This window comes from Caretta caretta, chromosome 4 (genome assembly GCF_965140235.1).
Source record: "Caretta caretta isolate rCarCar2 chromosome 4, rCarCar1.hap1, whole genome shotgun sequence".
NCBI classification, from domain to species: domain Eukaryota; kingdom Metazoa; phylum Chordata; order Testudines; family Cheloniidae; genus Caretta; species Caretta caretta.
Window position 1 is genome coordinate 153159535 of NC_134209.1, and position 27462 is coordinate 153186996.

Sequence of the window (27462 nt, forward strand, 5' to 3'; positions counted from 1 at the left end):
AGCTGGGCCCAATGCCAGGCCTGCCCTGTATGCTGCCGGGTCACGGGCATGGTCTCTGAGGAGGCTGCTGAATGACTTGGCCCTCCCCACATCAGCAGCTGCGCTGTAGAGGCTCCTCCAAGCAGGGGAGGAGCAGGGGTAGTGTAGACAGGGCCCTGCCCTGCCAAGGTTATTTCTGAACTGTGCCCCAGATAACGGGCAGGGCTGCCACAGGCAGCAGGACTGGTTGGGGAGCTGGCACTCGGCAGCACGGAGGCAGTGGGCCCTTGCAATAGGGTTGCCAGGTGCCCGGTTTTCAACTGAAAGGGACCCTGGCAACTCCGGTCAGCACCACTGACTGGGCCGTTCAAAGACTGGTCGGCGGCACAGCGGGGCTAAGGCAGGCTCCCTGCCTGCCATGGCTCCACGCGGCTCCCGGAAGCAGCAGTATGTCCCCTCTCTGGCTCCTTGGCGTAGGGGCAGCCAGGGGGCTCCGCGCACTGCCTATGCCCGAAGCGCCGGCTCCGCAGCTCCCATTGGCCAAGAACCGGAGCCAGTGGGAACTGCGGGGGCGGTGCCTGTGCACAGGGCAGCGCCAGAGCCTCCTGGCTGGGCCTCTGTGTAGGAGCTGGAGGGGGGGACATACCGCTGCTTTCGGGAGCTGCTTGAAGTAAGCACTGCCCGGAGCCTACACCCCAACGCCCTCCCATGCCCCAACCCCGTGCCCCTGCCCTGATCACCCTCCTGCATCCCAAACCCCTCATCCCCAGCCCCACCCCAGAGTCTGAACCCCCAGCCAGAGGCCAAGCCCCAACCCCCTGCCCCAGCCCTGATCTCCCTCCCACCTGCCAAACCCCCAATCCTAGCCTGGAGCACTCTCCTGCACCCCAAACCCCGCAGCCTCACCCCAGAGCCCGCACCCCAACCCACTAAGCCAGCCTGGTGAAAGTGAGTGAGTGAGTGAGTGAGTGAGGATGGGAGTGCGAGTGACGGGGGCGTGGGAGGGCTCGGAGAAGGGGCAGGGAGTGGGGCAAAGGGTGTTTGGTTCTGTGCGAGTAGAAAGTTGGCATCCCTACCTTGCAATGGCTCAGCTAATTCCCACCTTCCTGGCTTCCGCGCGAGCCCCCGCGACCCCATCTCCCCTCCTGCTCGCCCGGGGTCCCAGCTCCCGCGGGCGTAGCCGGGTGCTGCAGGGCAGGGGCGACGGGCTCCATAGCTCACATGCCCCTGCTCTCAGCGAGGCCTGTCCGTCGCTCCGACTCTTCCCACAGCTTGCGGGCCAGGCCCGGGTCGCGGGCAGCCGCAGAGGGCAGCATCAGCCTGCAGTCGCTGTCGAAGTACTTCCCCGTGACACCCGCGACCTCCTCCGAGACGGCGCAGTAAATGGTGCTGGCTGCTCCCTCCTCAGCAGACTGGAGAGAAGGGGGGTTAAACAGTCTCAGCAGCAGCTCCCCACCCCGCCAGCCCCCCGGCACTACGCAAACCCCACCTGGCAGCACCAGAGGGGCAGAGCTCAAGCCCCCCACCGAGGCTTTGATGCCATCGCAGCCCCACAACTGCAGAGACGGGGAGCAGTGAGTGGGACCAGGGCCCCGCAGCAGGGAGGGAGGGACAGCGGGGCGAGGCACAGTATGGGGGGCTGGGCCCTGGGGTGGGGGGGCAGGGGGAGGGGCAGGGAATAGGTGGGGGTGGGGGCGAGAGGGGCAGTAGGTGGGGTGTGGGTGAGGGGCAGGGAATAGGTGGGGTGGGGGCGAGGGGGGCAGTAGGTGGGGGGTGGAAGCGGGAGGCAGTTGGTGAGGGTGTGGGCGAGGGGCAGGGAATAGGTGGGGGTGGGGACGAGAGGGGCAGTAGGTGGGGTGTGGGCGAAGGGCAGGCAATAGGTGGGGGTGGGGGCGAGAGGCGCAGTAGGTGGGGGTCGGGGCGAGGGGGGCAGTAGATGGGGGGTGGGTGAGGTGCAGGGAATAGGTGGGCGAGAGGGGCAGTAGGTGGGGTGGGCGAGGCGCAAGGAATAGGTGGTGGGGTGGGGGCAAGGGGGGCAGTAGGTGGGGGGTGGGCGAGGGGCAGGCAATAGGTGGGGGTGGGGGCGAGAGGGGCAGTAGGTGGAGTGTGGGCGAGGGGCAGGGAATAGGTGGTGGGAGGGGGGCAGTAGGTGGGGGTGGGTGAGGTGCAGGGAATAGGTGGTGGGAGGGGGGCAGTAGGTGGGGGTGGGCGAGAGGGGCAGTAGGTGGGGTGGGCGAGGCGCAAGGAATAGGTGGTGGGGTGGGGACAAGGGGGGCAGTAGGTGGGGGGTGGGCGAGAGGGGCAGTAGGTGGGGGGATGGGTGAGGGGGGCAGTAGGTGGGGGTAGGCGAGGGGCAGGCAATAGGTGGGGGTCGGGGCGAGGGGGGCAATAGATAGGGGGTGGGTGAGGCGCAGGGAATAGGTGGGCCTGGCCTGGCCTGGGGGGGAACAGCAGCCGGCAGACCCCAGGGGAAGCAGAGCAGCCCGGAGTGCTCCCCGGGAGGCCCCCAGCTCTCAGCGCTGGGGTCACCCGCTGGGAGGGGTGCTATCTCCTTGCCATGCTGCCTGTCCTCGAGCAGGGGGCACCCCCCAGACAGTGGGGCGCGCTCCAGCCGGGGGACAAAGTCCCTGCACCCAGGTCCAGGCAGTTGTGTTAGCTGGCTGCACTGTACCCTGCGGGGTTGGGCTGTGTCTACACTAGGCATTAGGGGCCCCAAGGCCGGTAGCTAACTCCGTTTTAAAAGCAGCCTTCTCTGTCGTCTAGCCGGACCCCCCCCCGCCCAGCCATCCCACTGCAGTCCTGGCCAATGTGCCCTCTAACTTTTTCCATCCATGTGCGGAGTGAATTTTGCTATGTGCACCAATGTGGAGCTCATGTGTGGAGGGGGTGGGGCTGAGGATTGGGGCAAGGGGTTGGGGTGTTGGGGGGTGATGGCTCTGGCTGGAGGTGCGGGCTCTGGGGTGGGGCCGAGGGGTTCATAGTGTGGGAGAGGTCTCAGGGCTGGGGCAGAGGGTTGGGGGCGGGGGTGAGGGCTCGGGTGGGGCCAGGGATGAGGGGTTCAGGGTGTGGGAGGGGGGCTCAGGGCTGGGGCAGAGAGTTGGGGTGCGGGGGGTGAGAGCTCCAGCTGGGGATGCGGGCTCTGGGGTGGAGCCAGGGATGAGGATTTGGGGTGCAGGCTGCCCCGGGGCTGCAGCGGGGAGACGGGACTCCCCCCAGCCCCCTCTCGCCGCAGCAGCTCCGGGGCCGGGGAGAGGCGCCTCTCCCCGGCTGCGCGGCCCTGGATAGCCCGCTGTGAGGCCGGGCAGCTTCGAGGGAACTTAGGTCCTGGCCTCGCCTCCATGGCAGCTCTGGCCAGGGCAGCAGGGGCCAGGTTCTCTGGTCTCTTCGGGCTCAAGCATTGAGGCCCAGTCATGTCCCCTGGGCATGGAGGAGAGGAGGGCTCCTTAATGGTGGGAGGGTTCGAATACCCCCCAAGGGGACTTGGCTCAGTCCTGCTCCGTGCAGAGGGTGACGTGCCCTGGAGGTGGGAATTAGGGTAAAGCCTCCCTCTATGGCTGCTGCTACTCCCCCGGGTTTACTCTCTCCGTGGCGTTTGCTCGGGGATGCTCCCGAGGGACCCCGGAAATGCCCCCACCTCCCGGTGTGACTCCCTTCCTGCAGCACCCTGGCACTCAGAGCCTGTGTGCCAGAAGCTCCCCACTCTGACCGCAGCTGCCTGGACCCTCAGCCAGCCCCACTGAGCTAGACCCCAGGGTCAGACCTTCCGGGGGCAAGGTGCGGACCGAGCTTTTGGGGACCCCGCTGTAAGTCAGCCAACAACAGAGCCAACTGGACACTTGTGCCCTGCCCCCCGAGGGTCTGCTCTATTCACTCGCTGGCCCTATGCTGCCCCCATCCCGTAGGGCCATTGCCGTCTGCCAGAGCAGCCTATGCCCTCCAGGCCCCACACACTTCTGGGCTTTGGGGAGAGTCCATCCTGGGCCCCCCACTGCCCCGCCATTGCACGCACCATTAAGAAGATGCCGGCGATGCTGAATAGCAGGCGAACCAGCCAGTTGAAGTGGCGCATGATTTGTGTCTTCACGATGCCAGGGTTGAGGGAATTGGCCGTTACCCCTGCGGAGGAGCAAAGTCAGTCACTGCGTGGGCTCTGGGAACCACGCCGGGGGGCAGCACATCGGCAGGGCCTTATAGTCAGACCCCTGGAGCCCTGAGGGGCGGGGGTGAGTTTTGTACTTGTGGATCTAGAGCCGGGAGCCTGTTTATTCCTCGAGCAGGTGCAGCCCGGACACTCCCACGTGCTTTCCCCTGCCTGGGAGGACACCTGCCACAGGGGGGCCTGCCCCTTCCCGAGGAGCTGGACTGAGCCCCACTTGTGCCCAACTACCTGCCTCCCTGGTGCTCGTTGGGTCAGGTGACCAGGCCTCACATGATGATGGGGGGGTAATTAGGATCTAGGAAGGAGCTGAGGGCAGGCTCCGGCAGCACCTCCCCAGCAGAAAGCCCTGGGGAACAGAGACAGCTGGGTTCGGGGGAGCACGAGACCTGCAGGGGGTCCCCCGGGGCCGGGATGCAGCTCTGCATGCCAGCCAGGTGGCACGAGCACGAGACCTGCAGGGCTGGGCAGGAGCAGCCCTTCCGCGGGGCACTTGGCCGGGCAGCCTGGCGACGCAGCTCGGAGTCTCTGGGGGTTGAACTCTTTCTTTTACGCTAATAAAACAGGCCCAGGCGGACGAGTGACTCAGAAGCCCCAGGTGCCGTGGCCTGTCTGGCAGCAAAGAGACTGGGCAGGGCCTGGGTTTGGCACAGATGAGGCAAGAGCTATCCCAGCTCCTTCTCAAGGGATTCTCCCGCCTGGGTCTCACGCTTCCAGGGTGAGGCAGGCTGGGAACGCCCACAGCTGCACCCCAGCTGGCCCGTCCTTCCCTCGGAGACGCTGTGGGGCACAGGAGCCTCTGCCAAACTGCCATCAGCGCCCCCCGCTGCCTACACCCCACTGGGACATCGGCCCTGCTGTGTCCCCACGGTGCCATGCCAGTGACTGAAACCCTGAGGCAGGGCAGCTGGTGGCACCCAGTGGCTACAGCAGTGGGCAGAGGGAGCAGGCTGGGGGGAAGCCATGCCTGGGGGGTGGAGGGGAGATATCCAGGCAGCCTACATGGTTTCTGGATTAGGCCTTCCGGGACAGGGGGAAATCACTTCAGTGGAGTAGAGACCATCCAGCCCTGCGCGGGGAGTGCCATGGGGAAAGGAGCTGCATCTCTCTCGTAGGCATTGAGGCATCTCCGGGCCGTTCTGGCCCCCCAAGCTCGGGTGCCGATGGCTCTGCTTCCCCAGAGTGGTTCTGGGATGCTTGGCTTCCAACCCTGCTGCCCGGAGCAGTGGCAGCTCGCCCCCCAGGTGATCGCTCACCACAAGGGCACCTTGTCCTAGGCCAGGCCCCAGCCTGCCGCCTGCCAAGCATGGTGTGCTCAGAAGGGCACAGACTCGGTTGGGAAAGGCTTGTGGGGTAAAGCAGCCAGGGCCCCGTGGCCTCTGTATCCCGGGTTTCTGAAGTTTGAGTTTTGCTGAACTCAGCATTCAGGAAGAGCCCGAGATACGCCAGGGCAGCCTGACCTCTGCAGGTGTAACCCCCACACTTCCGGGGTGTGGAGTTCTGTCCTCACTAGTGGCACCAAGACCACTTAAAGAGAGAGAGAACATGAGTCTCTCAACAGCCAGTTGGCTTTTAGCTCCTGCAGCAGAGGTTCCTGCACTAAGCTCCAGCGGTCCCAGGTTCAGTCCCGCCCGCCGGCGACTGGGGTCTGCCGGTGTTACACAGGCACAAAGGGTTTGTCAGTAACTGATGGTCAGGCCAGCTCAGATACCGAGACAGGTTAAAGCAGGGGGCACCTTGCAGGTGGTGACTACTGTGGTATCATGGGGGAGGGGAGACGAGCTCAGAGAACCATAGAGTTAGAAGGGACTGCAGGGGTCATCTAGTCTAACTCCCTGCCAAGATGTGCGGTGTCTGACCCATCCCAGACAGACGGCTCCAGCCTCCTTTTGGAACCCTCCCGTGCAGGAGATTCCACGACCTCCCCAGCCGTCTGTTCCATTGTCCTCCTGTTCTTACAGTGAGGAAGTTTGTCCTGAGATTTAATCTAAATCTGCTGGGCTGGAGTCTTTCAAGTACCTGAAGTCCACTGTCATGTCCCCTGTTAATCTCCTCTTTTCCAAACAAACATACCCATTTCTTCAGCCTTTGCTCATAGGGCTTGTGTTGCAGTCATCCCTTTGATCATCTTTGTTGCTCGCCCCTTTCCAGTTTCTATACAGCCTTTCTGGACATTGGTGACCAGAACCTCAGCTGAGGCCTGCCCAGCGCCAAGTAGAGCGTTGCTGTCACCTCCTGCGACTGGCATGCGAGGCCTCTGTTAATGCAACCTAAGCATTTGCTTTTTCTGCAACAGCATCGCATTGCTGTGGAGGTTGTGACCCCCCCCGACTCCCAGATCCTTCTCAGCCGTGCTGCTGCCAAGCCAGTTCTGCCCCATTCTGTATTTGTGCATTTGTTTTTTCTTCCCTAGGTGTAGCACCTCACATTTGTCTTTGCTGAATTTCATGTTTCATGAATTTCAGTCAGCCTCACTTCAGTCCCTGGAAAAATCATGGAGCAGGTCTTCAAAGAATCAATCCTGAAGCACTTGCATGAGAGGAAAGTGATCAGGAACAGCCAGCATGGATTCACCAAGGGAAGGTCATGCCTGACTAATCTAATCGCCTTTTATGATGAGATTACTGGTTCTGTGGATGAAGGGAAAGCAGTGGATGTATTGTTTCTTGACTTTAGCAAAGCTTTTGACACGGTCTCCCACAGTATTCTTGTCAGCAAGTTAAGGAAGTATGGGCTGGATGAATGCACTACAAGGTGGGTAGAAAGCTGGCTAGATTGTCGGGCTCAACGGGTAGTGATCAATGGCTCCATATCTAGTTGGCAGCCGGTATCAAGTGGAGTACCCCAAGGGTCGGTCCTGGGGCCGGTTTTGTTCAATATCTTCATAAATGATCTGGAGAATGGTGTGGATTGCACTCTCAGCAAATTTGCGGATGATACTAAACTGGGAGGAGTGGTAGATACGCTGGAGGGGAGGGATAGGATACAGAAAGACCTAGACAAATTGGAGGATTGGGCCAAAAGAAATCTGATGAGGTTCAATAAGGATAAGTGCAGGGTCCTGCACTTAGGACGGAAGAACCCAATGCACAGCTACAGACTAGGGACCGAATGGCTAGGCAGCAGTTCTGCGGAAAAGGACCTAGGGGTGACAGTGGACGAGAAGCTGGAGATGAGTCAGCAGTGTGCCCTTGTTGCCAAGAAGGCCAATGGCATTTTGGGATGTATAAGTAGGGGCATAGCGAGCAGATCGAGGGACGTGATCGTTCCCCTCTATTCGACATTGGTGAGGCCTCATCTGGAGTACTGTGTCCAGTTTTGGGCCCCACACTTCAAGAAGGATGTGGATAAATTGGAGAGAGTCCAGCGAAGGGCAACAAAAATGATTAGGGGACTGGAACACATGAGTTATGAGGAGAGGCTGAGGGAGCTGGGATTGTTTAGCCTGCAGAAGAGAAGAATGAGGGGGGATTTGATAGCTGCTTTCAACTACCTAAAAGGGGGTTCCAAAGAGGATGGCTCTAGACTGTTCTCAATGGTATCAGATGACAGAACGAGGAGTAATGGTCTCAAGTTGCAGTGGGGGAGGTTTAGATTGGATATTAGGAAAAACTTTTTCACTAAGAGGGTGGTGAAACACTGGAATGCGTTGCCTAGGGAGGTGGTAGAATCTCCTTCCTTAGAGGTTTTTAAGGTCAGGCTTGACAAAGCCCTGGCTGGGATGATTTAACTGGGAATTGGTCCTGCTTCGAGCAGGGGGTTGGACTAGATGACCTTCTGGGGTCCCTTCCAACCCTGATATTCTATGATTCTATGATTCTATGATTCATGTTGTTGTCTATAGCCCAGTTCTCCAATTTATCAAGATCTCTCTGGATTTTAGCTCTAGCCTCCAAAGTGTCTTCAACCTCCCCAGCTTTGTATCATCTGCAAACTGGATCAGTGTGCTCTCTATACTTACAGTCACGTCATTAATAAAGATGTTAAATAACGTTGGACCCAGAACAGATCCCTGTGGAACCCCACTTGAGACCTTCCTCTAATCTGACATCATTCCATTAATAGTTACTCTTTGTTTGTGGTTGTTTAGCCAATTATGTATCCACCTAATGGTAGCTCTGCTGAGCCCACATTTCTCCAGCTTACTTATTAGAATGTCATGTGGAACTGTGCCAAAAGCCTTAATAGCCAGGTATATTATGTCCACCACCTTTTCCCCATCCACCAAATCAGTTACCCCGTCAGAGAAGGAAATCTAGCTGGTTTGGCATGATTTGTTCTTGGTAAATCCATGGTGGCTGCTGGTGATCACCCCTTCATCCTCCAGGTATTTGCAAATGGAATGTTTTATACATGGCTGTCATAGCTTCCCAGGTATGGAGGACAGGCTAACTGGTCAATAGTTCCCTGACTCCTCCGTTTTCCCCCTTTTAAAGATGGGCACCACCTCAGCCCTTCTCCAGTCTTCCGGAACCTCTCCTGTCATCCATCAGTTTGTAAATATTATTGACAGTGGCGCCAAGATTTCTTCTGCCAATTCCTTCAGTGCCCGGCCGTGAACGGCACCAGCCCTGCTGACTTGAATTCATTCAAATTAGTTAGAAGATCTCTGGTTCTTTACTTCTCCGGATCTGCATCCCTTCCCCTTTATTGCCTATGGTAACTTGACTAGCTGTCTGGTCAGATGACATTTTTGTGAGCAGACTGACGCAAGGTAGGCATTGAGCATCTCTGCCTTCCTATCATCTTCTGTTACCAGCTCACCTTCTCCATTGAACAGCGCACCCACTCCGTCCTTGTGCTTTCTTTTTTGTGTGACGTATTTGCACAACCCCTTCTTGTCTCTAACCTTCCTTGCCAGTTGTAACGCCTTCCTTGCCTTGGCTTTCCTGATTTTGTCCCTATACGCTCACGCTGTCCCATGTATCCTTCTGCGACGTTATGAGTGTAAAATTTTTAATATCTCATTGAAAGGTGACACAGGGCCAGAAAGAGTTAATTAACTCACAGACTGACATGACCCATGGCCAAACTTTAAAGACAGGTTAGGAAGAGATGTAAATTAATAGAGCTTTGAAATGCAGCTGGCATGGTTAGAGATAGAAGGGTAGATGTTTCCTCAGGTCTTGTGATGTAAGCAAACAAGTCTTCTCTAGTGTTAAAGCTTTGATTCAAAGATCAAAAAAGGGGTATTAATATTTAGGAAGATACTTGAGTGAGATAAGAAAAGGAGTATTTGTGGCACCTTAGAGACTAACCAATTTATTTGAGCATAAGCTTTCGTGAGCTACAGCTTACTTCATCGGATGCATACTGTGGAAAGTGTAGAAGATCTTTTTATACACAAAAAGCATGAAAAAATACCTCCCCCCACCCCACTCTCCTGCTGGTAATAGCTTATCTAAAGTGATCATTCTCCTTACAATGTGTATGATAATCAAGGTGGGCCATTTCCAGCACAAATCCAGGGTTTAACAAGGACGTCTGGGGGGTGGGGGGGGGGTAGGAAAAAACAAGGGGAAATAGGTTACCTTGCATAATGACTTAGCCACTCCCAGTCTCTGTTCAAGCCTAAGTTAATTGTATCCAATTTGCAAATGAATTCCAATTCAGCAGTTTCTCGCTGGAGTCTGGATTTGAAGTTTTTTTGTTGTAATATCGCAACTTTCATGTCTGTAATCGCGTGACCAGAGAGATTGAAGTGTTCTCCGACTGGTTTATGAATGTTATAATTCTTGACATCTGATTTGTGTCCATTTATTCTTTTACGTAGAGACTGTCCAGTTTGACGAATGTACATGGCAGAGGGGCATTGCTGGCACATGATGGCATAGATCACATTGGTGGATGTGCAGGTGAACGAGCCTCTGATCGTGTGGCTGATGTGATTAGGCCCTGTGATGGTGTCCCCTGAATAGATATGTGGACACAGTTGGCAACGGGCTTTGTTGCAAGGATAGGTTCCTGGGTTAGTGGTTCTGTTGTGTGGTGTGTGGTTGCTGGTGAGTATTTGCTTCAGGCTGGGGGGCTGTCTGTAGGCAAGGACTGGCCTGTCTCCCAAGATTTGTGAGAGTGTTGGGTCATCCTTTAGGATAGGTTGTAGATCCTTAATAACACGCTGGAGGGGTTTTAGTTGGGGGCTGAAGGTGACGGCTAGTGGCGTTCTGTTATTTTCTTTGTTAGGCCGGTCCTGTAGTAGGTGACTTCTGGGAACTCTTCTGGCTCTATCAATCTGTTTCTTCACTTCCACAGGTGGGTATTGTAGTTGTAAGAAAGCTTGACAGAGATCTTGTAGGTGTTTGTCTCTGTCTGAGGGGTTGGAGCAAATGCGGTTGTATCGCAGAGCTTGGCTGTAGACGATGGATTGTGTGGTGTGGTCAGGGTGAAAGCTGGAGGCATGTAGGTAGGAATAGCGGTCAGTAGGTTTCCGGTATAGGGTGGTGTTTATGTGACCATCGTTTATGAGCACTGTAGTGTCCAGGAAGTGGATCTCTTGTGTGGACTGGACCAGGCTGAGGTTGATGGTGGGATGGAAATTGTTGAAATCATGAGTGAAATAGTATCATTGTCTATATGTCTCTTTGAAGGTTGTGGTAACCGGTATCTGAACTGTTTAATGGATAAATTATCCTGTGATGTTTGGGAGAAGGAAAGTTAAGCCTATTGTTTTCTCAGGCCAAAAGGCTGCAGGAAATGTATAAAAACCCTGGGACATGTTCCTTCTTCATCTCAGATCTGCTTTGGGTTTCAAGAGGGGGAAACCTTAAGCCACAAGGATTGAGATCCCCAGGCACTGGCTGGAGTCACCCTGAATATGGACATTGGACTAAAACCTATGGACTATTTCTAAAAGGATTTTTTGGCAACTACAAGCTCATCTCTGCTATGTATCTGGACCTCAAGAAACTGAACTCAAATCTGTCTGTATATTGATCTTTTAACCAACACTCAGTCTCTTTTCTTTTTTAATAAATTTTAGTTTAGTTAACAAGAATTGACTATAAGAGTGTATTTGAAATAAGATCTAAGTTTTATATTGACCTGGATGTGTGGCTGGTCCTTTGGGATCAGAAGAACCTTTTCTTTTATATGATGAGATAAGATTTTCAGTAATCATCGTCATATCTGACATGCGTGTCTGGATGGAAGCCTGAGGCTGGATACTTTAAGGGAACTGTGTTGTTTAGACTTCTAAGTAACCAGGGAGGCACTACAGAAGTCGTTTTGTGCTGGCTTAGTAAATCTAAGTATTGGAATATCCACCAGCATTTGGGGTTTGTCTGCCCTGTTGCATTTGCAGTTCACCCTAATTGAGTGACCTCAGCTGGCTCCCACAGACAGCATCATCACAACTTCCTTGGTGACATGCCCCTTCTTCCATTTCCTGGATGGATCCCTTTTCGTTTTTAAAAACTCCCTGGTAGCCAGATCCTACAGGTCAAGACCAAGGACCAGAGACCTAGTGGGAGCCACTGGAGATCACACGGCCCACTTGCTCCCTGGGAGAAGCAGTGTGTAATACATTCTGCACCAGCTGCAGGCTCTGAGTGGCCTTCAGGTGCAGTTAGCATGACCAGATGTCCCCATTTTATAGGGACAGTCCCGGTTTTTGGGTCTTTTTCGTATATAGGCTCCTATTACCCTCCCACCCCCTGTCCCGATTTTTCATATTTGCTGTCTGGTCACCCTAGGTGCACCCTATGTGAAACCAATGGCACTGACAAACTTTCAGGGGACGTAGGCCTGGAGAGCTACTATGGGGTCTGCCACCGAGGGGCCAGCTCACAGTGGGGCAGGAAGGGCCTTAAACAGCAGGGTGAGAGAGTGGGGGTTAGTGACAGCCTTGGCAAAGGCCCCTGAGAATGGATGATCAGACAGACTTTCTGCCATCTAACATGTGATCACGTGAACAGCGTGGGCACCCAGAGGTAATCACAGCTCCCCCCGGGGCAAGGAGCCAGGCCTTGAGGCTGCACTGTGCGTCACGCAGGCCCAAGCCAGAGGGATAGCCAGATGAAAGCAAGGCTGATATAAGGACATGATGAAATGAACGAGATGCAAAGATCATGCCCAGCTTGTTCTCAAGGACAGCTGTCTCCCGGGAAGGAGTCACCACACCGAATGACTCAATGGAAAGGCCCAAGGCAACAGAATTTCAATGCAGCCAAAGCAGATCCCAGCTGGGTGAGAAATGCTAGGGCTCACAGTGCCGAAGAGCTGGGAACACATGGGGCGTTTCTCACCTGCTCCGGGCATGCCCGTGAAGCTGTAAGAGGAGATGGACCCAGTTCCCCTCTCACTAACACTGGTGTGGATCAGTGGAGCTGCCCCAGGTCAAAACCACCAAATGAGGGGAGAATCAGGCACTGTGAGATACGGAGAAAATCACAGCGCTGAAAGAGGCCTCGGAGGGCAGAGATGCCAGTCAGGGCACAATGCCTGGGGATCAGAAACTGCAAATCCTTAGCGCCATTGTGGCCATGCCGGCTGCCAGGGCCAGTACCATGGGGAAGAGCTGAAGGAGCACGGGGCTTGGCCATGGCAAGTTCCCCCAGAGTCTGTAGGAGAGACAGTCCAACCCAGTGCCCTTTTCTAGACCCAGCAAATGGACAGAAGAAGGGGGGAAAGTTAGCCCAGGATAATGAGCTCCAGACAGGTGACTTGCCAAAGTCGGCACTCCATCCAACTCGGTCTCCTGTTGCTGACAGTGGCCAGCACCAGCTGCTCCAAAGCAAGGAGCAAGAACCCAGGCAGGAGGCAGTGACAGGATAATCTGCCCTGGGGGGAAATTCCTGACCGCTGATCGTTAGAGATTCGTGTGTGCCCTGACGCAGAAAAGTTCCCACCCTTTATTTCTGTAACTCTGATTGTTCTCATTATCCAGGTGACCCTTCACTGTCCCCTGCTAAACTCTTGGTCTCAACCACATATGGTGGCAGTGGGTTCCACAGGCTAATTACACACAGTGTAACAGTATTGCCTTTGGTCAGGTTTAAATGTTCTGCCTGTCAGTTTCATTGACTTTTGCCTTGTTCTTGTGTTGTGGAGGGTCAATACAAGTGCCCCATTTGCTCGGTCCCATTCGCTATGCTGCCCCCCAGTATTCGTCTTCTCTCAGAACAAAACACCCCCTCGTTTGCCAGGAGAGCTGCAGGAGGGCTGAGATCATGCAGGGGCTGTTCTAATTTCTGTCTATCTCAGGTGCTATCACTGTAGCATCTGAAGCCTCACAGCCTGAATCTTCAGTGCCTTGATCCTCACAGGCCCCCCATGCACCAGGCCGCGTTACAGCTACTGGTTCGGTTATACCTTGTTATGGGCCAGGCCTGGTCACCACCTTCCGTAGCGGATAGGTGTCAAGAAATCATTGTGAGGAGGTCGCTGAAACAATAGCAGTAGCCCCCCAAAACACAGGCACATGGAAATGGTGTGTAGAAGCTAAAACATGTGGCCCAAGAGGACTGGTGGAAGGGTGGGGCGTGGGGGGTGAGAGAGAGGGAGGGCATGTTGAAGCAGCAAGAGAAAGCCAAGTCAACAGTAACAGACAACTAGTAATGTGGCCATGAGCGAGAGCTCAGAGAGACAGCTCTTTGGGCGCAGAGTGCTGGCGGTAGGCAGGCCTGGAGCAGCAAGCAGACGCTGGCTCCTGCTGTTTGATTTCTATGTTCAGGGGAACAGGGCTTCGTACACCTTTTGTAAAGAAACAAGACTGCACCAAAGAAATCCCTGACTCTCACCAATTCATCCTCCGACCTGGAACAACGAACAAGAGCCCCAACTTCTGCTTAGCTTCTCAGGTCACAAAGGGCAACACTGTTATCCCCATGGGTACAGAAAGAAACCGAAACCCAGAGATTGATTTCAGTGGATGTTAGGCACCAAAATACGTTTGAAAATCTGGCCATTGGGTCTTGATTTCACTGTGGCATCAAGAGAGGTTTGGAAATTTACATGGACAGTGAAAACAACCCAAGTTACAGAAATAAAAGCTGGTAATTCCTGCTGCCTGGGTAGCCCAGCCTTGCCCCAGACCCTCGCCAGCTACACAGGACCAGTGGGGCCACATGGGAATTGCTGTGAAGTCAAACCCCACCCCACTCCCTGGGGTGTGCCCCGGGACCCTGGCAGCTTCTCACCGAGCCCTAGAAAATGTCCACGGTGCGGTGTCCTCCCTGGCTCAGGAAGCAGCGGAAGGGCTAGCAGAGCTCACGATGGAATGAGCAGCCCCCGGCACAGCCAGCCTGGGAAGCAGACAAGCTCTCACTCCCTCACTCCCCCCCCCCCCCGCTTACACATCTTCCTGCAAAGCTCACAGCCCCCCCAGAGTTGCTCACGTGCGAGGAGGCCGTGACGCCTAGCAGCATCTGTTCTTTACCTCGAGGAGTCACACCCTTGACATCGCTGGGGAGTAATTTGGGAATGCTGCAAGCACAGACTCCCTCTCCCCCCTTCCCCCCCGGGTCCCACGACTGGGGCGAGTCAAGTGAGTGCAGCTGCCCAGTGGAACAAGAGCCGGGACAGAGCACCCACAGCTGCAGTAACTGGGCCAGGGGGTGTCTGCAGGACAGGGCAGCTCTTAGATGGCAGGGATTAGGCTCAGGACCCTCCTCAGGGAATTCAGGGCTGGGTGGGACCACCCCCCGTGAGGCCTGTCTGCTGCAACCCACCGGGCCTGGGACAGCACCTCTGAGTCACAGGGCCAGTGGCCATCACTTCCCTTTCTGCCAAGGTGCTGCGTAAATCCAGGGGGGCGTGAGGCGCGAACACAGCTGTGGGAGGGTTCAGGAGGGGCCACGGGGCCCTGGTCTCTTGGGGGCACTGGCCTCTGCCGGCACCAGGGCGGGATCACACTGACCCGTGCCCTGCAGCCTCCTGGCCAGCTCCTTGGTGAACAGGACGTTCATGAGCTTGGTGTTCCTGTACGTCTGGTGAAAGTTCTTGGTCCTCTCCTCCCCGGTCAGGTGCTTCATGTTGACCATGCCCTGGAAGTGTACGAAGGACGAGACGTTCACGATGCGGGCGGGAGCGGACGCCTTCATGGTGTCTGTGCGGGGGAGGGGAAAAGTGAACAGGCAAGTCAGTGGGTGGCGCGGGAGGGGGGCTCCCACATGGGAAGGAGGGGCCGGGGAGAAGCCCCAGCTCAGAGAGACCCTTCGGCAGCAGACGGGGGGTCAGCTCCCAGCCCCGGCACAGCCAGAGCAAGACCTGGGTCCATGCCCCAGGGGAATGCCAGGGGCAGCAGGGCAGCCCTCTCCCAGCCCAGCCAGTCCCCAGTTCCTGGGACAGCCCCTTCCCCAGCCCCGCAGTGCCCAATGCCGGGGGCAGCCTCTCCCCCAGCCCAGTGAGTGCCCAGTTCCTGGGGCAGCTCTTACCCAGCAGCAAATTGGTAAGAAGAAAAGGGCCCAAGTAGTTGGTGGCGAACGTCTGCTCCAGCCCCTCGGAGGTGATGGAGAACGGCAAACCTGGAAGAGAAGAGGGGACTGGCACAGCAGGCCCTGGCTGGGCAGTCGGGGGTGGGTGGCTGTGTGTGCCATTTGGATTCGTGCTCCCTGCCCGCCACAGCCCCAGGCTGAGCTGAGACACCTGCTTTCCTGCTAAGCTCTGTCTGTTCACTGGTGCCACCCCCCAGGTGTCCATCCCAGCCCCGGCCGGGCTGCGTCCTGCAGGCACCCAGGCTGAGTGCTCCGGTGCAGCGCCTGGCCCAGTGGGCCCCGATCCCTGATGGGGTAGTTCAGTGCTACTGTCAGACAGGGAATAACCTTGGCGGGGGATCTGCCGTGGGCTGGGTAATGAACAAAGCTCTCACAGCCACCCAGGGAGACCTGGCAGCTTCGGAGAGACGACATGTAGAGGTCACCGTGGCAAGGGCCAGCCGTGCCATGTGCCCGGTTAGCAATGGGGCATTGGACTGGTGCTGGGCACCTCACAGCAGGTCCGCGTGCTAATGGAGACTGGCTGTTGGGAAAACTGGGCAACAAAGGTACCCGGCTTGTGAGCTCCGCTGTGAAAAGCAAGTGGACAGTTGTAGGATGTGACCGTAACCTACGACAACAAACGCAGAGGGGCAAAGGCAGACAGGCTGAATGAGTACAAAGAGAAAGGCCTCATGACGGAACTCAAGGACTGTGCGAAGACCGGGCCTGGTCAAGGAGAACAGCACGGAACCAGAAATCAGGGGATCCAAATCGGTGCGTTGGAAACTAGACCTTGCTGCTCGACAGGGTAACGAGGGGACGGGCTGGGATGACACCGGCTTGGACTTTAACAGCAGCAGCAGCTCCAGCCTGTCTCAGCGAAAGTCTTCTCCTTTCCCCAGAAGCACAGTTATCACCGTGGTTGATACCCTCTAACAGACTGTCAGACCAGGGAGGTCATAAAAACTCTCCCCCGCACAAGGGAAAGGGAACAAGGGATGGTGTCACCATGGAAGCCTCAAGCAATACTTGCTTGCAGTGTAGCTGCAGCTGTTTCGGACCCAGGATATTAGAGAGACGAAGTGGGCACAAGGCGGCTGAGGTGGGTATTGGTCCTATAAAGGCCTCACTCATCTTGTCTCTTTACTTAATACTTGACATTTCAAAGGTTTTCGCTGTTTTCCCCTCTTTTCTGTATCTTTAATAACCGGCTAAACGGATGCTTAATGGGGTGTTTGCCAGGGCGCTAAGCAGGCTGAGGTCTGTGTGTACCAAACCCCAGACCTGGTTTAAACACGGTATAATGTGGCTGGGTTACATTAAGACCTGTAGCCCATATAGTCCATCTAAACGAATACATTGCTGGCACCCAGTGTGGGGCTAGAGGGTTAAACCCCTGGAGGTTGCTTTCCTGTACCTGGAGGTTCTTCGAGATGTGCGGTCCCGGGCCGTATCCCACGCGTGGGGGACGCATGCAGACCTGTATGCACTGTAGCTTTCCTCCTGCTCCAAACTGAGGGCACAAAAGGCCGTGCAGTCTGATGCCTCTCCAGTTCCTTCTCTTACAGCAAATCCAGAGAATCGGCAGTAGAAGGGATGGAGAGTGGGTGTGGGATACAGATGGGACCACACATCTCAAAGAACCTCCAGTTACAGGTAGGTCATCTCCATGTCTTCTTCAAGTGTGCAGGCGATGAGCAAGCAGGGAGCAAACAGGAGGTGGGTGGGAGGAGGCAGGCGTCTCTGTAGTACCGCCGTGCCCACAGCTAGACCTGCCGTAGAAGGCTGGACCAAAGCATAAGGTCTCATGAAGGCGTGTGGGGCGCTCCAGGTGCCTGCTCTACATATCTCTAGTCGGGGTACGTCTCTTGGGGTACAGCAGAGGTTGCTTGAATTCTGGTGGAATGGGCCCTCACCCCTTCTGGGGGAGGCACGTGGGCTGGTTGGTGACAAAGAATAAGGCAGCCAGGGATCTATTTCAAAAGCCACTGCACAGATAGAGCTGGACCCCTTGATCTCTCTGCTATGGAACAAATAGTTGAGGTGTCTTTTATCCTTTGTAGATAAAAGGCCAGTGCCCTTCAGACGTCCAGAGAACACAGCCTCCTCTCTTAAACTGAGGCCCACGACTTAGGAAACAAATACTGGTAAGTGGATGGTTGGACTCGTCTGAAACGACTGTAGGGATGAATCTTGGGTGTGGGCGCAGGGAGAACTTTTCTTTACTGAAGGTAACGTCTGACAAATCCACCGTGAGCACTCCCAGCTCCCTGAATTCTGGCTGATGGTCTTACGACTAGAAAGGCCACTTTCATAGAAAGATGGGCCACAAAGCACACGTCTAGAGGTGACTTCTCCTTTTCTACATTGATACAAGCAGGGTCCATGTTACACCCTTACGCTTTTTGTTATTATCCTGAACCTTGTACTGGCAAGTTCGAGCAAAACATCCCCATCCATTATCCTGTTGGTCCCCCCTTACCTTCGGAGAGTCCCTCTCCCATCTCCTAGGAATGTCTTCAGGCCATTACTCTGGGTGCTACTGCGCGATCTTCTCCAGTCAGGAATGTGCTTACTTGGGGCTAGCTAATGCCTGCCCCGCCCAGGCCTACTCTGCTTCACGGTCTCTCCTTCATACAGTTAGCTGTGCCAGGGGCTCCAGCAAGGCCTACAGGGAGTTCTGCAGGCAGGGCTGGGCAGACGTGGCTGGTATCTGGGCACAGGGGAGGGGTACTGCAGGCAGGGCTGGGCAGACGTGGCTGGTATCTGGGCGCAGGGGAGGGGGGTTCTGCAGCCAGAGCTGGGCAGACGTGGCTGGTATCTGGGCGCAGGGGAGGGGGGTTCTGCAGGCAGGGCTGGGCAGACATGGCTGGTATCTGGGCACAGGGGAGGGGTACTGCAGGCAGGGCTGGGCAGACGTGGCTGGTATCTGGGCGCAGGGGAGGGGGGTTCTGCAGCCAGAGCTGGGCAGACGTGGCTGGTATCTGGGCGCAGGGGAGGGGTACTGCAGGCAGGGCTGGGCAGACGTGGCTGGTATCTGGGCGCAGGGGAGGGGGGTTCTGCAGCCAGGGCTGGGCAGACGTGACTGGTATCTGGGCGCAGGGGAGGGGGGTTCTGCAGGCAGGGCTGGGCAGACGTGGCTGGTATCTGGGCACAGGGGAGGGGGGTTCTGCAGGCAGGGCTGGGCAGACGTGGCTGGTATCTGGGCGCAGGGGAGGGGGGTTCTGCAGGCAGGGCTGGGCAGACTTGGCTGGTATCTGGGCGCAGGGGAGGGCGGTTCTGCAGCCAGGGCTGGGCAGACGTGGCTGGTATCTGGGCGCAGGGGAGGGGGGTTCTGCAGGTAGGGCTGGGAAGACTCTGCTGAAGGCCTGTCCCCATCCCTGCGCGATGCCACCAACCTGAGACTCCGGCGTTATTGACCAGAATGTCCAGCCGCTTCTCCTCCTGCTGGATCTGCTTAGCAAACCGCCGGATGGAGGCCATGTTGCTGAGGTCCACGATCCTCAGAGGCACGTTTGGGTTCCCGGTGGCCCTCTGGATTTCCTCCGCAGCCGCCTGCCCCCGCTCTCTGCTGCTGCAGGCGAGGATGGTACGGGCATTCCTGTGGGCCAGGTCCAAGGCGACGTATTTCCCGATGCCTGTGGGCACAGGCCTGCGTCACATGGTGCTGGTTACGCTGGCTGCTCTAACAGCCCCTTCTGCCTCCAGAACTCAGCCCCTTTGTTTGCCCCAGTGCCCGACACCTCTCTGCCATTCCCTGCCAACATCCGCCCCCTCCCCGGCGCGAAGGAGCAGGTCACTGGAGAGCGAGGAGGGTGCAGGACACAGCCGGGGAGGTCCTGTTTTCTTGCAGGCATCTCAGAAGAACTGGGCTTGCAGGAAGGGTTGAGCGGAGGGCCCGGGCAGTGGGGCAGGAAGGAGAGGGAGCAGGGGGGAAGCAGACAGGGAGAAGCAGGGCTTCCAGCAGTGGCCAGGCTGGAGCAATGGCAGCGGGAGTCCTGCAGATCCCAAGGCGACCGTGGGAGGTGGTGGGAAAGGGGTGAGGAGCCTCCCCCCAACAAGGGAGTAGGCCCCGGATGCCCTGCCCGTAGGAACAGCCACCCCCGGGCCCAGCGGCAGGGCTGGCTGCCCAGAGGGGCCGAGCAGCGGCACTGATCGACCCGCACGGCGTGGGGCAGTCAGAGCAGCTCGGAGGACACCTCTGTCCCAAGGAGCAGAGGGGTCTCGGTGCTGGCCCTGGGGAGCTGGGCCCCCTGCCTGCCCTGCCGGCGAGGGCAGCACTCAGCTCCCTTGGGCCTGGACTCGGTGTGGGGAGGGGAGAGTGGCCAGATGGGGCCCCGGGGAGTGGGGGGAGGACAGCCAGACGGGATCCTGGAGGGGGAGCGGGAGGACAGCCAGACGGGGCCCCGGGGGGGGGGGGTGGATGAGGAGGATGGCCAGATGGGGCCCTGGGGGCGGGAGGAGGATGGCCAGACGGGGTCCTGGAGGGGGAGGGGGAGGATGGCCAGATGGGGCCCTGGGGGTGGGGGGAGAACGGCCAGATGGGGCCCTGGAGGGGGAGGGGGAGCGGGAGGATGGCCAGATGGGGCCCTGGGGGTTGGGGGAGAACGGCCAGACGGGGCCCTGGAGGGGGAGGGGGAGCAGGAGAACAGCCAGATGGGGCCCTGGGGGCGGGGGGAGAACGGCCAGACGGGGTCCTGGAGGGGGAGGGGGAGGATGGCCAGATGGGGCCCTGGGGGTGGGGGGAGAACGGCCAGACGGGGCCCTGGAGGGGGAGGGGGAGGGGGAGGACGGCCAGATGGGGCCCTGGGGGTGGGGGGAGAACGGCCAGACGGGGTCCTGGAGGGGGAGGGGGAGGATGGCCAGATGGGGCCCTGGGGGTGGGGGGAGAACGGCCAGACGGGGCCCTGGAGGGGGAGGGGGAGGGGGAGGACGGCCAGATGGGGCCCTGGGGGTGGGGGGAGAACGGCCAGACGGGGCCCTGGAGGGGGAGGGGGAGCAGGAGGACGGCCAGATGGGGCCCTGGGGGCGGGGGGAGAACGGCCAGACGGGGCCCTGGAGGGGGAGGGGGAGCAGGAGAACAGCCAGACGGGGCCCTGGAGGGGGAGGGGGAGGACGGCCAGATGGGGCCCTGGGGGCGGGGGGAGAACGGCCAGACGGGGTCCTGGAGGGGGAGGGGGAGCGGGAGGACGGCCAGATGGGGCCCTGGGGGCGGGGGGAGAACGGCCAGATGGGGTCCTGGAGGGGGAGGGGGAGCGGGAGGACGGCCAGACGGGGCCCTGGAGGGGGAGGGGGAGGGGGAGGACGGCCAGACGGGGCCCGGGGGGTGGATGAGGAGGATGGCCAGACAGGGCCCGGGGGGGGAGGGGTTTTCTCTATGTGGGTATTCACTGCGTCACCCCAGCTTTAGTTGCCTTCTCTCCCTCAACTGTTCCCCCCCGGCCTCTCCCTGCCCCGGCTCCTCACTCAGTGCCTCCGGCGCACCCCAGCCTGGACTGCCCAAACCCCCCTGCCGGGCCCAGCATGAGGCAATCGCTGGAGGGCAGCCAGCCGCCTGGCCCCCCCGGGCGCTCGGCCCACGCCCCCCCGCTGACCCAGGCCGTCTCAGTACCTGCCGGGGGGCAGGCTGCGTCGGCGGTGTGCGGGCCAGGGCGCCCCCTCCCCACGGCGGTCACAGGCTCAGGCGGGTCGGTGGCTGCTCCATGCAGGTCTCTCAGATTTGGCAATCAGCCCCCCTTCCCACCCACTGCCCGTGGGGGTCCAAGCTTCCCGGTGTGCCAAAGGGGGCAGAGGTCCAAAAAACAGGGGTGAAAATAGAGCCTCCGGGGCCGGGGGGGGGGGTGGGAGCGGGCAGGGAAAGCGAGCAGCCTGCCAGCTCCATTCTGGTTTCTGACTCTTGGCTCCAGCTCTGACTCTGGCTCACCCTTCGGCTGAGGCTTTGGCTTCTGACTCCAGTTCTGCCCTTCAGCTTGGCCCCTCGGCTCTGACACCAGCTTCACCCTGAGACTGGCGCCTGATTCCTGGATCTACGCTTGGCATTTCCCCGGGCTTCCACCAGAGCCGCCAGGCAAGGCCCTGGCAGCTTGCAGTTCGAGCAGCCCAGAAAAGACCAGGCATAGGAAGGGTGCAGGCTGAATGACGTGGAGGTCCCTTCTGGAACCACCACAGCAGGACCCGTAGGTGCAGACTCTGTGGGTGCTCCAGCCCTGGAGGCGTGGGGTGGAGGGGGGCAAGAAGAGGCGGGGCGGAGGGGGGGCTCGAGGAAGGGGTGGAGCAGGGGGTTGAGCAACCCCCAGGGGGAGAGGCAGTTGGCACCTCTGTCGGCACCCCCTCCCAGTGCCTGGTAGTCCAAAGTGCAGCCAGCCGCTGGCAGCACTACTGGCAAGGACTCAGAGGCTCTTTTACAGCTGAACTAGCTGGGGTGGGACCACTTAGCCGAGGGGCCCGGAGCGAGCCATGCATCGGGCCTGGCAACCGACTAACAGAACGAGGGCAGGCAAAGACGTGTATCAGCCAACCCCCACTGAACCAGTCCCTTCCCCCCATATGACTCCAGGTAATCTGCCAGACCCCGAGCCAACGCAGAGTGACCAAATTCCATCCCAGCTCTCCGCCGATGAAACGGACCGGCACCAGACCCAACCGAGAACCTCTGCCCCTCTGGGTCAGACAACTCCAGGACCCAGGTCCAGCAGCAGGGCCGGAGCTGGGTCAGTACCTCACTCCACCACACCATGAGCCACCCCACTGGAATCCTGACACCCATAACCGGAGCACCACTCCACTTCGTCTGACCCTGCCCTTCAGCACCCTGCAATGCCCAGCCTCCACTTGGAGGCATTGGTCGACTCGGACACAGCTGGTAACTTCATTGATCAAGAAACTGTCAAGGGTCATCGGGTTCCTACCCTCCACAAGGACTCCCCTCAGCTCGTTGAGACCATCAGGGGGTCACCTCTCTCTTCAGAGCCCGTCACCTATCAAACAGCACCTCTGGAGATCATCACCAGCAGCGGTCACCGGGAATCATGGAGTTCAGGGTGATCTGTGCCCCACATTCACCAGTTGTCTTTGGTGCCCCTTGGCTTGTTGCCCATGACTCCCTAATTGGCTGGTAATCGTTGTTCACTGCAGTGCCAACGAGAATGCCTCCTGAGCCCCTGTCCACAGTCAACCATGCTCTGTGGTTCACTCCAACCCCCGAGACTCCAGGAGAGGCAAGCAGCAGGCCAAGCCACACCGAAGATTCCTGTCAAATACCTGGAATTTGCCAAGGTGTTTGACAAACTGAAGTCAGACCCCCTACCACCCCACTGCCATTACAACTGCCCTATTGAACTAAGCCCGGGAACAGAGGTTCCCTTCGGATGCATTTATGCTCTCTCTGAGCCACAGCTCCAAGCCCCCTGGGAATAGCTAGAGGACAACCTGCAGAAGGACTTTAACCTTGGTGGCACTATATTCTTGGTAACCAAGAAGGATGGTTCTCTCCAACCCTGCATCGAAGACCTGTCACTAACTCAAATCACAGAATGCAATAGGTATCTCTGTCCCCTTATTAAAGAGTTCCTGCAGAGACCCCTCTTCTTAAATGTACTCCTGGGTGGAGCAGATAGCATGGTCAGAATCAGCGAGATGAGCCCGAGAGCGCTCTGAATGAAGCACTACCATTTTAAATATTTGATCATGCTGTATGGCCTCTGTAATGCTCCCACTACCTTCCAGCGTTTTACAAATGACATCGTTAGGGACATCCTTGATCAGTCATGGTCATCTAGGGGACGTTCTCATCTTCTCTGCAAATCAAGAGCTCCGTGACTGCTATGTATGTATCATTCCAGATAGACTTCGTCAGAACTAACTCTGTGCCAAGCCTGAAATGTGTGAATTTGACAAGGACACAGTGGAGTTCCTAGGGTACATCATTTCCCCAGCAGAACTAACCCTGGACCCCACAGGATAGCAGCAACCACAGAGTGGAAGGCACCCTCTAATGTGCTGGGGGTTCAACGATTCTTGGGCTTTGCAAACCTTAACTGGCAATTAACAGAACAAGGAGTAACAGTCTCAAGTTGCAGTGGGGGAGGTTTAGGTTGGATATTAGGAAACACTATTTCACTAAGAGGGTGGTGAAGCCCTGGAATGGGTTACCATCCTTTTTAAGGCCTGGCTTGACAAAGCCCTGGCTGGAATGATTTAGTTGGGGTTTGGTCCTGCTTTGAGCTAGGGGTTGGACTAGATGACCTCCTGAGGTCCCTTCCAGCCCTGATATTCTATGTTTCTATGAATTCATTAAGGGGTTTGTTATGCTGCACTCCATATGTTTTATGGAAATATCCTAATGAGTGTGAATATAATGTAACTGGAATATGCTTCATGCAAAAGGTCTCTTATAAAATATCATTAAAAAGATTATAATCTACTGAGTGTGTTCACCCAATTTGTTTGCATGTTTCACTCTTGTCTCTGAAGCTAGAAATATAAAGTATAACTCTGAGGTATGATTGTAATTATGCAAAGTGTGGGCCATTGATGGTGGTTTTGAATCTTGATGGCTCCCATTGACTAGGACAGTTGGCTGTCAATGGCTCTGTTTACTTGCAAGCCTTCCTGCGTATGTGTAAGCCAGCCCGGGAAGAATGGAGGTTGGAGGGGTCTCACAGGACATGTGGTCAGGTCACATGATGCTGAAATCCATCTTAAATCTGGTACGTTTCCATTTAGAAGGACGAGTGGGGACCCAGAGAGACAAAAGATTCCCGCCTTGGGCCAAAGCTATAAAAGGGGGTGCAACAGAACAAAGGGGGCTGCCAGTCGTGAGAAATCCCCTAGTTACCACCTTAGCTGGAACTAACAAGGACTGTACCAGGGGAAAGGTCGGGCCCAGACTAGGAAGGAGTCTTCAGTCTGTGAAAGAAGCTTATTGGAACTAGGCAGTCGCCTAGGGCACCAAGTGGTTGGGGGCGCCAAAAAGCGGTGCCCGGGCTCGGCAGGGAGAAGCCGCCTTCCGGAGGCACCGGAGAGCCAGAGCGTTGGCTTGCGGGGGCGGCGAGCCCCAGCTATGGAGGAGTCGGTGCGGCGCGGGGGGGAGCAGCCCTGCAAAGGCAGTGGTGCTGCTACCAGGGAGCGGCCATGCTCCCTGCCCCTTCTGCCCAGGCTGCGGCTCGGCACCCCCCCTGGGGGGCTCCTGCAGGCTGCAGAAGATTCACGTGGGCAGCTGCCCCCATGCACCCCCGTCGCTGCCCGTCCGGCTCACATGCCCAGGAGCCGCAGAGGCCGAGCGTGGCGAGTTTAGCCTGGAGGTGCACAGGGGTTGGCGCATAAATGCATATTTAGGGTTCTTCAATAACTTGATATCCCATCACATTGCATTTTTGGCCTTTTGTGTTTGAAAAGCAAATTCTGTGTTCACCGTTGAAAATCTTGGTTACGTTCCAGAACAATGGCACAGAATTCAGAAGAAGCCCTGCCTAGATTATAGTTTATCATGCAAGATGGAAATATTCTTCAGATTTCAGATAAAAAAAGATCAATTACATGGTTGAGGAGTAAATATAAAGTATTTTAATGTGTTTACAGAAAAGTGAGTTTGTTTATACATGGACCGTCACATCTTAAAAACAGTCGTGTTTTACTAACTGTAATATTGTTAAAAATTCACAAAGAAAGAAAATGATTCTGAAAGTTGAGGATGGAAAAAACAGCCATACGTACCACTGTTGTTTGCCTATGCACCTGTTATAGCCTGTATTTAGACTACTGCATGCCACAAGTGGCCACAGCAATGGTTCCCTCAACCCACCCAGCAATACTGTTAACCTATCCAACTATACTCTCAGCCCAGCAGAAGAATCTGTCCTATCTCGGGGCCTCTCCTTCTGTCCCTCCACCCCCACGAACATGATACAGTTCTGTGGTGACCTAGAATCCTATTTTCGACATCTCTGACTCAAGGAATATTTCCAACACACCTCTGAACAACATACTAACCCACAGAGATCTTCCTACCAAGACTACAAAAGGAAGGATTCTGGGTAGACTCCTCCTGAAGGTTGAAACAGCAGACTGGACTTCTACATAGAGTGCTTCCGCCGACGGACACGGGCTGAAATTGTGGAAAAGCAGCATCACTTGCCCCATAACCTCAGCCATGCAGAACACAATGCCATCCACAGCCTCAGAAACAACTCTGACATCATAATCAAAAAGGCTGACAAAGGAGGTGCTGTTGTCATCATGAATAGGTCAGAATATGAACAAGAGGCTGCTCGGCAGCTCTCCAACACCACTTTCTACAAGCCATTACCCTCTGATCCCACTGAGAGTTATCAAAAGAAACTACAGCATTTGCTCAAGAAACTCCCTGAAAAAGCACAAGATCAAATCCGCACAGACACACCCCTGGAACCCCGACCTGGGATATTCTATCTACTATCCAAGATCCATAAACCTGGAAATCTTGGGCGCCCCATCATCTCAGGCATTGGCACCCTGACAGCAGGATTGTCTGGCTATGTAGACTCCCTCCTCAGGCCCTACGCTACCAGCACTCCCAGCTACCTTCGAGACACCACTGACTTCCTGAGGAAACTACAATCCATCGGTGATCTTCCTGATAACACCATCCTGGCCACTATGGATGTAGAAGCCCTCTACACCAACATTCCACACAAAGATGGACTACAAGCCGTCAGGAACACTATCCCCGATAATGTCACGGCTAACCTGGTGGCTGAACTTTGTGACTTTGTCCTTACCCATAACTATTTCACATTTGGGGACAATGTATACCTTCAAATCAGCGGCACTGCTATGGGTACCCGCATGGCCCCACAGTATGCCAACATTTTTATGGCTGACTTAGAACAACGCTTCCTTGGCTCTCGTCCCCTAATGTCCCTACTCTACTTGCGCTATATTGATGACATCTGCATCATCTGGACCCATGGAAAAGAAGCCCTTTAGGAATTCCACCATGATTTCAACAATTTCCATCCCATCATCAACCTCAGCCTGGACCAGTCCACACAAGAGATCCACTTCCTGGACACTATGGTGCTAATAAGCGATGGTCACATAAACACCACCCTATACCGGAAACCTACTGACCGCTATTCCTACCTACATGCCTCCAGCTTTCATTCAGACCACACCACATGATCCATTGTCTACAGCCAAGCTCTACGATACAACTGCATTTGCTCCAACCCCTCAGACAGAGACAAACACCTACAAGATCTCTATCAAGCATTCTTACAACTACAATACCCACCTGCGGAAGTGAAGAAACAGATTGACAGAGCCAGAAGAGTTCCCAGAAGTCACCTACTACAGGACAGGCCTAACAAAGAAAATAACAGAACGCCACTAGCCGTCACCTTCAGCCCCCAAATAAAACCCCTCCAACGCATTATTAAGGATCTACAACCTATCCTGAAGGATGACCCAACACTCTCACAAATCTTGGGAGACAGGCCAGTCCTTGCCTACAGACAGCCCCCCAACCTGAAGCAAATACTCACCAGCAACCACACACCACACAACAGAACCACTAACCCAGGAACCTATCCTTGCAACAAAGCCCGTTGCCAATTGTGCCCACATATCTATTCAGGGGACACCATCACAGGGCCTAATCACATCAGCCACACTATCAGAGGCTCGTTCACCTGCACATCCACCATGTGATCTATGCCATCATGTGCCAGCAATGCCCCTCTGCCATGTACACTGGCCAAACTGGACAGTCTCTACGTAAAAGAATGAATAGACACAAATCAGATGTCAAGAACTATAACGTTCAAAAACCAGTCGGAGAACACTTCAATCTCTCTAGACACTCGATTACAGACCTAAAAGTGGCAATTCTTCAACAAAAAGACTCCAAAAACAGACTCCAACGAGAGACTGCTG

General features: G+C 56.4%; 1 protein-coding gene and 1 long non-coding RNA gene across 3 annotated transcripts in view; one reads left to right on the forward strand and one right to left on the reverse strand.

Annotated features, from left to right (window-relative positions):
* Positions 1–765: 765 nt before the first annotated feature.
* Positions 766–27462, reverse strand: part of LOC125635182 (retinol dehydrogenase 13-like) — a 44820-nt gene continuing 18123 nt past the window's right edge. Inside the window, exons 2-6 of the mRNA XM_048846531.2 lie at positions 18948–19187; positions 15508–15597; positions 14991–15179; positions 3989–4095; positions 766–1391 (exon numbers count right to left, since the gene is read on the reverse strand). Coding sequence (XP_048702488.1) covers positions 1197–1391; positions 3989–4095; positions 14991–15179; positions 15508–15597; positions 18948–19187 — 821 coding nt within the window. The 3' untranslated portion in view covers positions 766–1196. The remainder of the gene's footprint in view (positions 1392–3988; positions 4096–14990; positions 15180–15507; positions 15598–18947; positions 19188–27462) is intronic.
* LOC142071968 (uncharacterized) lies at positions 21405–23971 on the forward strand. 2 transcript variants are annotated; one of them, XR_012668259.1, is made up of 2 exons: positions 21405–21729; positions 22106–23971. It is a non-coding gene; the product is annotated as an uncharacterized LOC142071968 (long non-coding RNA). The 2 variants fall into 2 exon arrangements; XR_012668258.1 differs by having other exon boundaries at positions 21405–21725.